The sequence below is a fragment of the Ursus maritimus genome, unplaced genomic scaffold, assembly GCF_017311325.1.
Source record: "Ursus maritimus isolate PB19 unplaced genomic scaffold, ASM1731132v1 scaffold_22, whole genome shotgun sequence".
Taxonomy (NCBI): domain Eukaryota; kingdom Metazoa; phylum Chordata; class Mammalia; order Carnivora; family Ursidae; genus Ursus; species Ursus maritimus.
In genome coordinates, this window is record NW_024424675.1 from 27,218,315 (window position 1) to 27,231,499 (window position 13,185).

Sequence of the window (13,185 nt, forward strand, 5' to 3'; positions counted from 1 at the left end):
GTCTGTAAAAATTGGGAGCAAATTAACATAAAGCTAGCAGTGTATGTGATTTTATTTTTCTCTTTTCACTGACCTAAAGGTCTCATGTCTCATAGCCTTTTTTTTTTTTAAGATATATTTATTTATTTGCATTAGAAAGAGAGTGCAGGGTAGGGGGCACAGAGGAAGAAGGAGAGAGAATTTTGAGCAGATTTCCCGCTGAGCCCGACATCAGGCTCGATCCTGTGACCCTGAGATCATGACCTAAATCAAGAGTCGGACCTTAACTAACTGAGCCACATGAGCACCCCACTTTTTTAAAATTAATAAAAAATTCATTTTGATTTTTAATTGCAATAAAATACACCTAATTTATGATCTTAACCATTTTTAAGCGTACTTTCAGAAGCACTAAGTACATTCACATTATTGCACAACCAGTTTCCAAAACTCTTTTCGTTGCGAAACTAAAACTTTATACCCATTTAATAACAATTCCTTTCCCCCTCTCGGCCACCATTCCTAAATCCAGCTTTTCCTCTGTTCTTTCCTGGACCTGCACAGCTGAGTGTGGCTGGGAAAAACGAATAACACACAGAGGCTGACTTTTCTTCCTACTTCTGTGGTGAACGTACCGTTTTCTAAATCAGCTCCCTACCTGTTCGTTAGCCCTGTTCCTTCTCACTACTCAAGGACATTGCTCCAACAATTGTCCATTTTTTCCCTCTACTGGCTCATTCTGCACAGCATAAAAACGTGTACTTTTTTCCATGTGGGAAAAACTTTTTTTCTTGACCCGTATGTTCCTCTAGTTACTGCCTTATTTCTCTGTTCTTTGTAATAAAACATAAATAGATTGCCTGTGCTCATTTGTCTCCCTTTCCCCTCTTCCCATTTTCTTTTGGTTCCACTTTACTGAAGCTGCTCTTATCAGTGTTGTTGATGACTTCCATGTTGCTAAATTCAGTGGTCAATTTTTGCCCAATCTTCACTTGTGGTCATCGTAACTTGATATTAGTAACATTTGGCCCAGTTGGTCATTTCTTCTGATTTGGTGCAGTAGACAGAATAGTAATACCCCTTACCCACCCAGACATCGTGTCCTAATCCCCAGAACCTGTAAATATGTGATCTTACACAGCAGAAGGGACCTTACAGATGCAATGAAGTTATGGATCTTGAGGTGGGGGAGGAGTATCCTGCATGATTCAGGTGGGTCCCATCTAGTCACAGGGTCCTTCTGAGAGGAGGCCGGAGGGTAGTAGTCAGAGGAGGAGATAGGACCCTGGAAACAGTCTTTGGAGAGGTACATTTTGAAGATAGTGGAGGAGGCCATGATAATAAATACTAAGATAATACATTTGTGTTAATTTCAGCCACTGAATTGGTGGTAAATTTGTTGCAGCAGCAGCAGCAGCAGGAAAGTAGGACTCTATCCTAGCTTTCCTCTCCTCCCTCTAGCTGTGGTGCTTTAGTCTCCTTGCGGGTTTTTTCACTCCTTTTACCTCTTAATGTTGAGTATTTAGCGCTCTTCTCTAGTAGTTTCACTGACAGTTCCTCTTATCCAGTTTGATGACTTTGAATAACAATTTTTAGGCTAATGATTCCCTAATTTATGTTTCTAGTATTGACTTGTCACTTGAACTTGAGACCCATACATCCAGCCTTCTGCTTAGTGTTACTTGTTGGCTGTCTCAAAACCATTTCAGACTTGACCTGTCTCAAACCAAACTTGTCATCTTCTCTCCAAAATTCATTGCTCTCACGGTCTTCCCCTTACCAGTAGATGACCCCTCATCATTCCTGTTGATCAGGACCGAAACCCGTATCTGACCCCAGTATCTGATATTGTCACCACTTCCACTGCTACTACCTGGTGCAAGTCACCAACATCTTCACTGGGATTATTGCAGTCATTTCCCTTTGGTCTCCTTGCTTCCTCCTTATCTCCCACTCCCAGCCATCACTCTGTCCTCCACATAACTAGAGTAACCCGAGTGATCTGTTCAAATGGAAGTTGGACCATGTGCCCTCTGCTCAGAGCACTCCAGTTCTATGGGCTCCTTACCAGGCACTTTCCCCTTCTACGGCTTTGCACTTGCCGTTCCCTTTGCTTGGAACGATCTTCCCCAGATAGTGACATTCATGTGGCTTGTTCTCACACTTTTTCCACACCTCGGTTTATATACCACCTCAGTGAAGCCTACCCTGACCACCACATTCTCCCTCTGAATGTCCCATGCTTTCTCCTCTGCCTTTTTTTCTCTAGAATTCTGATCTTCATCTGATAAACAAGTAAAATGTAGCATATTGTTTCTCTTCTTACCTGAGAATGTAAACTCCTGGGGGCAGAGAGTTTTTGTCCTTTGTGTTCCCTGCTGCTCTGAGAGTCTAGAATGGTGTTGGGAATAATAGGAGTCCACATATTTATTCAACTAACTGGAAGGTTTGGGGCATAGCAGTCTGATTGGAGTGGGTTAAGTGACAGTGGTAGGAAAAGAGGTGGGTACCGGGAGAATGGTCAGCTCTTCTGAGGAGTTCTGTAAAGGAGGCAAGGAAATGGGGCAATAGCTAGAGAGTGACATGGGGGCAGAAGGTAGAGCAGCATGTTTGTATGCTGATGACAGTGTTGGCGGAGGAAGAGAAAGAAGTTGAGAGGTGTGGGGAAGCACAAGGGACAGTCACAGCCGCAGAATCTTGGAGTGAACAAGAGGGAATGGGATGCCCTTGCTCTTGGCTTCAAAGCAGTGATCTCTTGACCCTTAAAGGCCTTTTTGAAAATGCTATATACATATTAGAGCTCTAATTTCACCAGACCCACATGAAATTAATTTTATCAGTTCTTTTCTAACACAGTTCGTCCTTTTGTCGCTTCCCCTCATTTCCTCACGTTGAGCCTTGTTCATCTCCTCTTTTCCAAGGATATCCTTTCTTTTTTTTTTTTAAAGATTTTATTTATTTATTTGACAGAGATAGAGACAGCCAGTGAGAGAGGGAACACAAGCAGGGGCAGTGGGAGAGGAAGAAGCAGGCTCATAGCAGGGGAGCCTGATGTGGGGCTCGATCCCATAACGCCGGTATCACGCCCTGAGCCGAAGGCAGACGCTTAACCACTGTGCCACCCAGGCGCCCCCCCCCAAGGATATCCTTTCTTATACTTTGATACTTCACAGTTTTTTTTCCCAAACAGTGAGTTACAACCCACTAATTGGATGGGAAATCAGTCTGGTAGGTAATGACCAAAATTTATTTATTTAATTAATAAACAAACAAACAAACAAACCCAGAATAGAAGATGGAACGCTTTGCACATAGAAAGGATTAGTATTGTTTTATGAAACTTCCATTTCTTTTTATGTGTTTGCATAAAGTGTATTTCTTACCATGGGTCATGCTTAAAGAATTTGGAAGAAGTCTGTTCTCATCAGACCCTATATTTTGTTGAATGGAAGAAGAGAGCTCCTACCCAGGTTCAAGGCTGCCATGGTATCAGTCCTGTTATAAGGTCCGTTTTAGAGACATGGTTTTGAGTCCCAACTCCTCTGCTAACCACATGGTATTGAACCTGTCCTATAGCTTTTATTTGGTCTTAGTTTCCACACCCAAGAAATGAGTGCTTGCTTTTGTATTTCAGAAGACCGTGCAAAGAATACTTAAAATAATACGAAAGCGCTTTCAAAATTCTCAAAGGCACAGAAAAATTATTTCACATCCGACCTTAAGTATCTCTGTTTGCTTTATTTGTAGAGCTTTTGCAGGAATAGGCATTTAGAAATCCTTTGCAAGATTCCCCTCCTTGTACAATTGCCTCACTTCAGGCAATTCAGAGGTGTCCTTTCTTATTAACAGGAGTGAGTGCCTTTGGATTTCTCTGTCAGCCAGTCCATTGTTCGTCTACAGGTTCTGGCTTATACTTGGACTCTGTGCATTGAGAGAGAAACTGCGAACCTCCCCCAGAAATGTTTGCAATCATGCCTGTGTGATTTCTATATTGTCTCTGTTTTTTGTTCTCATTTGTACATAGACAAAGAGGCAGCTGAACGTCTTTCAAAAACAGTAGATGAAGCATGTCTGTTACTAGCAGAATATAACGGGCGTCTGGCGGCAGAACTGGAAGACCGGCGCCAGCTGGCTCGGATGCTGGTGGAGTACACCCAGAACCAGAAAGATGTTTTGTCAGAAAAGGAGAAAAAACTAGAAGTGAGTACATGGTGAGGCAGACCCAGACTGCCCACATTTCCCTTCCTATAGTCCACAGTAGGAGGTTTCTTTATGCTTTCATTAACACATTTTTTTGTCTGATGAGATTGAGAACATCCATCAGATACTGTGATCATTTGAACCAAGGTAAAAATGGAAGTCCTGTTTTTGTGTGTCCAAGAAAGAACAAACCGGAATGTAAGAAACAATGAAACCTTAAAGCATTTAGGATCTTAATTGTAAGTTGAGGTACAAAAAGAACAGGTGGGTGACAGAACTGAAGCATGTGTATTTGGTGGTATTTGGAAAATACTTAACATTGTCTTTCTTTTAGATTATTTTGAGATTTATTTCTGACTTGTATCCATGGTTAAGGCCAGTAAGTAGTCTGCGTCTAAGCTCTGTCTGCAATCAGTTCTAAAATTTCACACTAATGTTTATGGAGTCCAGTTCTCAAACTGTTGAGAAGGAACTACTTTCTACCCTGAGTTGACATTAGTCTGAATGAATGCCTTTGGGAGGGGCTTTAGAACTAGTTCCTAGCCATGCATTTATTTGGCTTCTTAATTAAGTACACAGTGGTTTAACATCAGTGCTTGCGTAACACAGCCAGCAGTGTGGACATTTGGGAACCTTTGCTTGCCCTAAGCTGTTAGCGGCTTCAGAGGTGAGGGCAGTTTTGAGTCAGACAGTCAGTTATATATCACAGGAAGCACCAGAGTAGGTAAGGGAGGGAGGGGATAGTTCCCCTCCCCACCCCAGCACTCAAGAAACATGTTCTCTGGGGCGCCTGGGTGGCACAGCGGTTAAGCGTCTGCCTTCGGCTCAGGGCGTGATCCCGGCATTATGGGATCGAGCCCCACATCAGGCTCCTCTGCTATGAGACTGCTTCTTCCTCTCCCACTGCCCCTGCTTGTGTTCCCTCTCTCGCTGGCTGTCTCTATCTCTGTCGCATAAATAAATAAAATCTTAAAAAAAAAAAAAAAAGAAACATGTTCTCTGACACAGAGGGAGGGGAAACGGAGCTAATCCTGTGGCTAAGATTATCATGTTTGCCTTTCCACACAGTCGCTGACTTGAAGAGGGCAGTGAATGATGGGCACTTTTGACTCTATCCTTACCTGCAGTGATTACGGGAGCAGGGCTGGGTAGTGGTTGGGGGAACTTCATAAGCCGTCCTGGAAGTGGAAGATGGGATCCGGTTGTGAAAGTAGTATGGCTTAGATTTAGAAATCGACACTGACCAGAAATCCTAAAGGGAGTTTCACAGGCAGTACCAGACGGTCATTTATCTGAAATGCTCATCTTTCACTGAGGAAGCATTTTCAGCACTGTGCCCCGGGACTAATAAGAGAGTGTAATTAATGATTCTGGTTGTAAGTCACCATGCCATCTGTTGAACTGCCCCTTGGCGACACATTAAGGGCTTTCTCTGATCTGTCAGACATTGATTATCATGAGCAGCTGTTGTTGGGTGGAACGTGGCAAGCTACCATAGAGGACAGAGTCTTTGAGAAGGAGATTGGGTTGGTAGAGTGGATTAACTCTTTGTTTATTTCCCTTCCTCACAGTTGCACTTGACTCCTTATGTTTCTTGGGGGATCATTCTGGTTTCTGTAGAACCAGTGGTTTGTGAGATGCCAGGAAAGGTCATTAAGCAGAGATGGATCAGAGATTTGGATCTGTGCTGTAGCTTTCCAGCCCAAATTCCTCTGCTCATCTGGGCATTGGGGTTCCATTGCTTCAGAATCAGAGCAGGAGACTCCCATCACTAGAAAGTACAGATTCTGAGCTAAAAGGTCCTTTCTTTTCTCATACAATGTCACTTGACCACTTGAACAAATCCATTCACTGTAAAAATGAAGCTAAATTTGCATATTTAAAAAATTAAAAGACTAGATACGACGTAAGATGTTGAGAGCTGGCTTTAGTTTTTTTCTTTATCCATGTTTGCTAAAAATGTGAATAGTCTGCTCTCTCGAATTTATGATTTTTCTCTCACATTCCATAACAGACTGGTGTTACTCCACCATACCCTTAAGGTGATGGCAAAACTTGCAAAGTATATGCCTCTTGAAAGATGATGAATTACATGAGCCAGTATGAATTCTTCTAAATGCTCACAGTCTCTTCTTGACGAGGGCTGTGCATCAAGTATACCTATCTTTTTAACATTCACTTTTTTAACACTGCTAGTCCTTGTTTTAAAAATGCCATATCAGAATGTAAATGAAATCTGCTTTTATTTTTTAATCCCTTCATTGCCTTTAATGTATGAATATGGAATTCTTAGAACTCTGGAAATGTAATGATTTGCTTGAGAGCCTGTTTTCTTCCCAAAGTTCTAATTTGTTAACAACGAGGTCCCCCCCCCCCTTTTTTTTAAGGTCACCTCTTCCTTCAAGTAACAAGCATACCTTTTTGTCTTTCTCTTAAGAATCTTACGTTAGATTTCTGGGTGGCTCCTAAGCTTTGGGGTAGGGAATGTGATGATTCGGAGCCAAGGATGATTGAGATGCTGGCATATAGGAGGGGGCAGTTACGGCTCACAGAGAGATTGTGTTTCTGCCTTCAAGGAAGTCATTGTGGCATAAAGAGCATCAGTGAACATAAAACCAAACCAGGGGATTATACGTAATATAGATTAAGGAGGCAGTTGGCCACTCCGATTGTGGTTTAAGGTCAAATCCAAACTTCCTGGAAGGCAGTGAAGGCTTTTTGTAAAAGGAAATCACAGTTGAAGAAGAGAAATATGTTTATAAATGGGAAAGCAGACCGGAGCAGACAAATGTGTGAAAAAAGACAAAAAATAGAAGGGGTGGGAGGGAAGTGTCACAGTCCTCCAATGGGAACCAGGCTCTGTGCTCTTTAAGGAGCTGCTTGTTTATTCATGATAAAGTCAGCACAGCCCGTGCCAGTCAGAAGATGTCCAAAGATGAGCAAGACATGCTCAAGGAGCTTACCCTCTGTTTGGGGAGAAACAGCAGCGAACGGAGAGTTAGAATATGAGAAAGAAGTAAAGGGAACATCCTAGCTCACTGTGTCGAAGTTGAAATAGACCAGGAGAAAATTAACATGTTAATATTACACTAATTTGGTCAGAAGTTTATTTACAATGTGAGAGAATTATTAAACACGTGGGCAGTTTCTGAACCCTGTAATACCCTTCGGCAGGTCTTCTGAAGTCTGCTGGCCTACGTGGTCTTTTGCTCTTGCAGTGCCAGGAACATAATTGTTTCTCAGTAAATATTTGTTCTGTGCATGAAATTCCATCAGTCAATGCAATCTTTTTCTATAAAGACAGGTGTTTTTTTTTTTTTTTTCTTTTTAAGTTGCATGAAAAGTGGTTTGACAGATCTGATTTAATTTGTGGTAAAGAAAGGTGACTTTTTGATAGAAACTCCTATGGGTTTTCTCATTTGTGCTTTTTTCCCCTTTAAGTAGAATCATGATTCATTTTGAGATGATGGGGGGTTTTTTTGTTTTATTTTGTTTTTTTACCTGTTCTTTTGTTTTTTGCTTCTGTTTCTGGATGTTATGGTGACATTGGCCTACCACCTTTCCCTTAAACTCCAGGCAGGGTTAGAAGGGGGCTGCTTCCAATCTATTTGCAATGCTTTTGTCACAAACATGAGAAAACCTAGAAATGGGAAAGAGGGCATGTGGAAGGAAGCACAAATGGTAGCCTGGAGGTGGTTAAGAAGTGTGGAGGGTACAGAAGAAGGTTAATTCGAAAAGGTAGAGGCCAAAGGTACCAGAAAAGCCTCCAAACTTCAGTTCTTAGAGCAAAGGGAGGGTTTGTTTCTGGTAGATAGAGGTGACTACCCCGGTTGTCTGGTAGAAGCTCACAAGCCATGTCAGACGGGTTGGATGGAGTTCCTGCCTTGTCAGGTTGGATAAAGCATGATGTGGGTATCTTCATTTGAGTGATCAGGGCATCACTGATGAGGGGGAGAGGGAAAGGGACGGGACAGAGGGAATACAAACCTATTTGTCCAAACACCGGAGTAAAAATCAAAAAGGAGCAGGTACTCACTGTTTTACTACCATATCAGTTATTTTCATTCACAGCATGGTGTTTGGTTGTCATTTCTGAGGGAAAGAAAAAAAAAAAAAGGTCATTGGAACTGTCATAGGAATCACACTGAATCTCTAGGTTGCTTTGGGAACTATTGCCATTTTAACAGTCTTAAGTCTTCCAGTCCATGAACGCAAGATTTCTTTCTGTTTCCTTAGATCTTTTAAAATTTCTGCTGCAGAATTTAAAAATGCATGTCAGAGGCCTGCTTACTGGTGCATTTGACATTACAAAGGCCCTGTTTAGGTGCCACGAATATCAGTGACCACAGGAGTGGGCAGTAGTGTGCGCCGCCCTTTAGTAGGTGTGTGTGCCTCCAGGTTTATAAAGCGTGCATACAGATGCATGTGTGTTCAGCAAAGCCACCAAGGCACAGCCGTGACAGCCAGCTTCACTCTTCACTCAAAATGAAGTGGCACGTTGAGGCCTGGATGTGTGGGTAAGTCATTAACAGTACTACCGAGCTGGACGGAATCTTAGACATCATGGAGTCTGACTTCCAAATTGGTGAAGAAACTCAGACCCAGAGAAGGGAGTTTGCCACAGACCAGGAATAGAATCCAGGGCAGACATCTGGTAACTTTCCACCAGGTTTGCGTTTTTCCTTTGTTGTTTTATTTTAAATTTGATTCCATCAGGTCAACAGCCGGAAGACATCCTACACAGAAGAGTAGCCAAAGTTGAATCATTTCAGCAATCCTCAAGAACCTTGTTTTAGAAAAATGCCATCATATGTAGGGGGATTAAAATAGTTGCATGAAGCATTTCAGAGTGGCCTCTGAGAAAACCTTTGTAAGGTTTGAGAGAGCTGATTCTGCCACCGAGGTTCTAAATACCCTCCTGGCTCGGACTATGCATGCTCTAGGGGGTGGGGGTGATTGGCTCATTGAACTTGGGGCTGCTGCTGTTTCTCCCCAGCTTGGCACCTCCTCCTTGGCCGTAATGAATACTCAGAAGTAGAGCCTTCTACTTCAGACAGTACAGCTGGAAGGGGGAAATGGTACAGGATCTAACATTGCCTTGTGACTCTTCATATTTCTGTTTGCAGTTGGGTTATAACAACTTGAGAAATTCTTTGGCTGTAGCTAAGGAGGTACTAAACCAAACTGATGGCCGTCTGTTGTTTTTGGCAGCATCGGCCCCCTCCCTGCGGGGTGCAGATGGCTAAATGCATTTATTTCAATAATGGGATAGGCAATAGGTGGAGATAGCTCCATTTTTTGTCAACTTTGGAGTAAATTCTTCTTTTTCCCATGATGTTCAAAGCCAGTATCTCATTGTCCATTCCAATAAGGGCAGATGGGAGCAGGTGATCTAATCCTCATTTTAGATGAGAAAACAAAGCTCAGAGTGTCTATGAGCAGTTCAAGGTCACAGAGGAAGTCGGTGAGAACCAGAACCCTAATCTCCTGACGCCTGACTCTAGTCATCATCTAGTGTTCCCCTGGGAGCTTAGAGGCTCTGCCTAGACTGCCTCTCATAGCCCTGCCTGGCCTGGCCACACCTGCTCACAGTCCTCTACACTCACTGCCCTTCCTTTTAGCAGATAACTCTTTTCCTCCCTAGAGTAGCAGTGCTATCAGCACCATGGGCTGTTCCAGCCATTGTTGAAAAGGTCAGTCTGCTTACACTGCTCACGTGACCCCATGGAGGGTTTGCACTCACATCCTTCCCTACACAGCAGCTCATGGCTTGCCCCCTGCTCTTTCATCCCTGCTTTGATATGGGAGCCTCCCCCTACAAAGTATCCTTCCAGTAAGTGGGGACTTCTCTTGAGTTGTATGGTTCTGCAAGTAATTTGCAGGTTAGAGGCTGTGTCCTTGAAGTCCTTCCATTCTTTTCAGTTGCTGCCAACCCTTACTCTCAGGTTAGATTTGCAGCTGGAGCTCTTATCTGTGAGGATGCGTGTGTGCACATGTGTGTGTGTGGGGGTGCTCATGTGTGCATTTTGTTGTTGTTGTTGTTGTTGTTGTTACAATGTGAAAACCTTGGTATTTGTTCATCTCTTTTCATCCCAGGGGGAGAAATGCCACATTATAATCATTATAATGTACTTCACATACTTGGTGACCTAAGGGCATGGTTCACCAACATTTGAGACTTCACATTAAAGAAGTAACATGATTTCAAAGCTCTCCCAGTTAGAATTCCATACATTTAGTCTTAGCATCGTTTCTGTATTTATAGCCCAACTTTTGGCGATTCCTCCTGTCTTCCAAAATAGCTCCACTGAGTTTTAGCTGGTGTTTGTAGCACTAATTTTTCATATTTACAAAGTACCTATACATGTTAAGTCAAAACAGCATCTGGGCTCCTTGTCACTGCTTGCCTGCCAGAACATTCATTCTTATTCAACTAATAGTTCTTTATTTCTGGTTTTCTGATTACAAACACATCATAGGGAAACTTAGAAAATAAGTATTAAAAAATTATTATCTCACCACTGAGAGAACTTTTGATTTTGGTACGTTTCCTTTATTTTTTCCTCAATTTTATTTATTTATTTATTTATTTTTTATTTTTTATTTTAAAAGATTGTATTTATTTATTTGAGATTTGAGAGAGAAAAAGAGAGTGAGCCAGGGAAGGAGCAGAGGGAGAGGGCCGAGCAGACTCCGAGCCAAGTGCAGAGCCTCACACGGGGCCTGATCCCACAACCCTGAGACCATGACCCAGGCCAAGACCAGGAGTTAGACGCCTAACCAACTGAGCCATCCCGGCCCCCTTTTTTCTACAATTTTAAAATTAAAGTGATCGTAATGTGTAGACAATTTTCTGTCATGCTTTTTTTTTTTAACTTTATGTGATCGTTTTCCATTATTAACAGAAAGCTATGTAAACATTTTAAATGGTTGCTTGAATACCTGTAGTTGGATAATCAATAATTATTGTTATTGAGCATTTATGTTTTGTTTTTTGGGTTTTTTTTTTTTTTTTTACTTTGGGCTACCTTCCATTATTGGGTTATTTCCTTCCTGTAAGTTTCGAAAAATGGATTCCGTGTGTACGTGTAGATGCCTGCGTGTCTTTAAGTGTGCTAAGTTTATGTGCCTTCCTGCTATAGGAGTTCTTGCTCTTCCAAAGCATCTTCAGCAGTCTGGCACTTCATAGAGTTTTGGAGATAGACAGGTAGAACATTCAGATATCCATCCCCAAGTTAAGGATTAATCATTGTTTTGTGAAGAAATGAGCATTGAATAGTGTAATTGGACAAATGGGGCTCTCTTCTGGGTTTGAAGTTCTGTTTACATTTGAGACAGCCGTGGGAAATAGCGGTTCCTTCTTATTATAACACTGACTTGAGTGAGCATCATTTGGAGAGCAGGTTCAGATTACAGAAATTTGAGCTCTAGCGTCTAAATATCTGACCCAGTGGATACATGTCATTTTGAGCAGACATCTATTTTAGTCTTTAGGAATATTCCTACTGCTGTTAAGGTAGGCCTTCTTCACGTCAAGTTGCAATTTTCGTAGAAAGTAAAATTGGATTGTGTCATACTTTGCAATCTTGGAAATTCCATTTCTGACTTTTGTTTTTATCTCTATGAGATTTAGGGCTTGAATTAAGATTAGAAAGTCTTTTCCTGTGATGATAGCAAAAGTGTTCGTGGTTGTAATCAGGAATCAGAAAGAAACCATTGCAAACAAAGCCCATGAGCTCCCAAGGGTGTGGCGTGCCTCCTGTGGAGAGGTGAAGGGACCAGCTGTCATTATGACTTTGCAGGCCTCCTTATTTGTTTCTCCCTTATTCAGAATCCTTAAACATCTTTAGGAAAAAGTGTGGACAACTCTCTTGCTTAATCCAGTCATTAGGTACTTGGAGAACTTTAAGCAGAGTAACTTTGCAGTTTTAAACTCAACAAAAATTTACCAGCAGCCTTCTGAGCATTCTTGGGGTTTGGATAGTGGTTAATGGACTCAGTCCACTCTTTCTTCAAAGTGTCTGGTATGATGTATTTGGGTCCTTTTCTGGGTCCTTTTATTTTGCCCATCGTGTTTCTGTTCCGTGAGGCATAGACTTGCTGGGAGTTATTCCCATGGATATCATTTACCCCAGTTACGATTCAGTGATGAGGATCTCTAGTCCCCATTCCAGGCTTTCTCTGTTGAGGCCAGTGGTCCTTGCAGACTTTTATCTTTGCTGTGGTTTGTCATTTATAAAACAGCAACGTTACCCTCAGCTGGGGCAAACAGGCTCTAACACTTGTCTGACCTGAAGCTGTTAGAGTCTGCCTTTCCTTATCGCACGGGCCCTTCAGGGGCACTTTATTCTCCTTTCTGTGGAAGAATCCTCCAGTAGACTGGCCGTAGGTGCCATTCTCTGCAGGTGGCATACTTTGCCCCTCTAATGTGCCTCTCTTAATATGAGCACACTCCCACTGTCCCTTTGTAACAACCCCATTTTCCCTCTCTGCCTTTACTTCTGAACCCACTGCAGCTTGGCATGCATATCTACATTCTACTGAAGTGGCTGTCTTCCCAGTCCCCTGCCACTGGTCCAAACTCAAACCCAAGATACATATCCCTCTCCCCACCCCCGCCCGTCTTTTGTTTCCTTTGCTCTTTTTGGCCCTCTCTATACCGCTTTATACTATTCGTTACCCTTTATGTGTTTTTCTTCTCTGGTTTCTGTTCCAGTCTTATTTTTTTGTGTGTTCTTAGTAAGCTTTTCTCCATCCCCACCCTGTTAGTGTTGGTATACCTTTAGCCTTTTTCTGATTCTGTCCTCTTGTGACACACTCAGAGTGGCTTCAGCTACCACCTGCGTGCTCGTGGCTTAAATCTAGATCTTTAGCCCAGACCCTTTCTTGTGCTTCAGACCCATATATCTTAATTCCACAGACACCTCGAATGTCATATGGCCAAAACAGTCCTCTTCTTCTAACCTTTCCTTTCCTTCTCTTTCCCTGCGTTGCTCTTTGTCAAAA

General features: G+C 42.4%; 1 protein-coding gene across 1 annotated transcript in view; it reads left to right on the plus strand.

The window, feature by feature from the left end:
- RPRD1B (regulation of nuclear pre-mRNA domain containing 1B) overlaps window positions 1-13,185 on the plus strand; it is a 51,066-nt gene that overhangs the window by 24,469 nt on the left and 13,412 nt on the right. Inside the window, exon 6 of the mRNA XM_008698111.2 lies at window positions 4,004-4,179. Within this exon, the coding sequence (XP_008696333.1) occupies window positions 4,004-4,179 (176 nt within the window). The remainder of the gene's footprint in view (window positions 1-4,003; window positions 4,180-13,185) is intronic.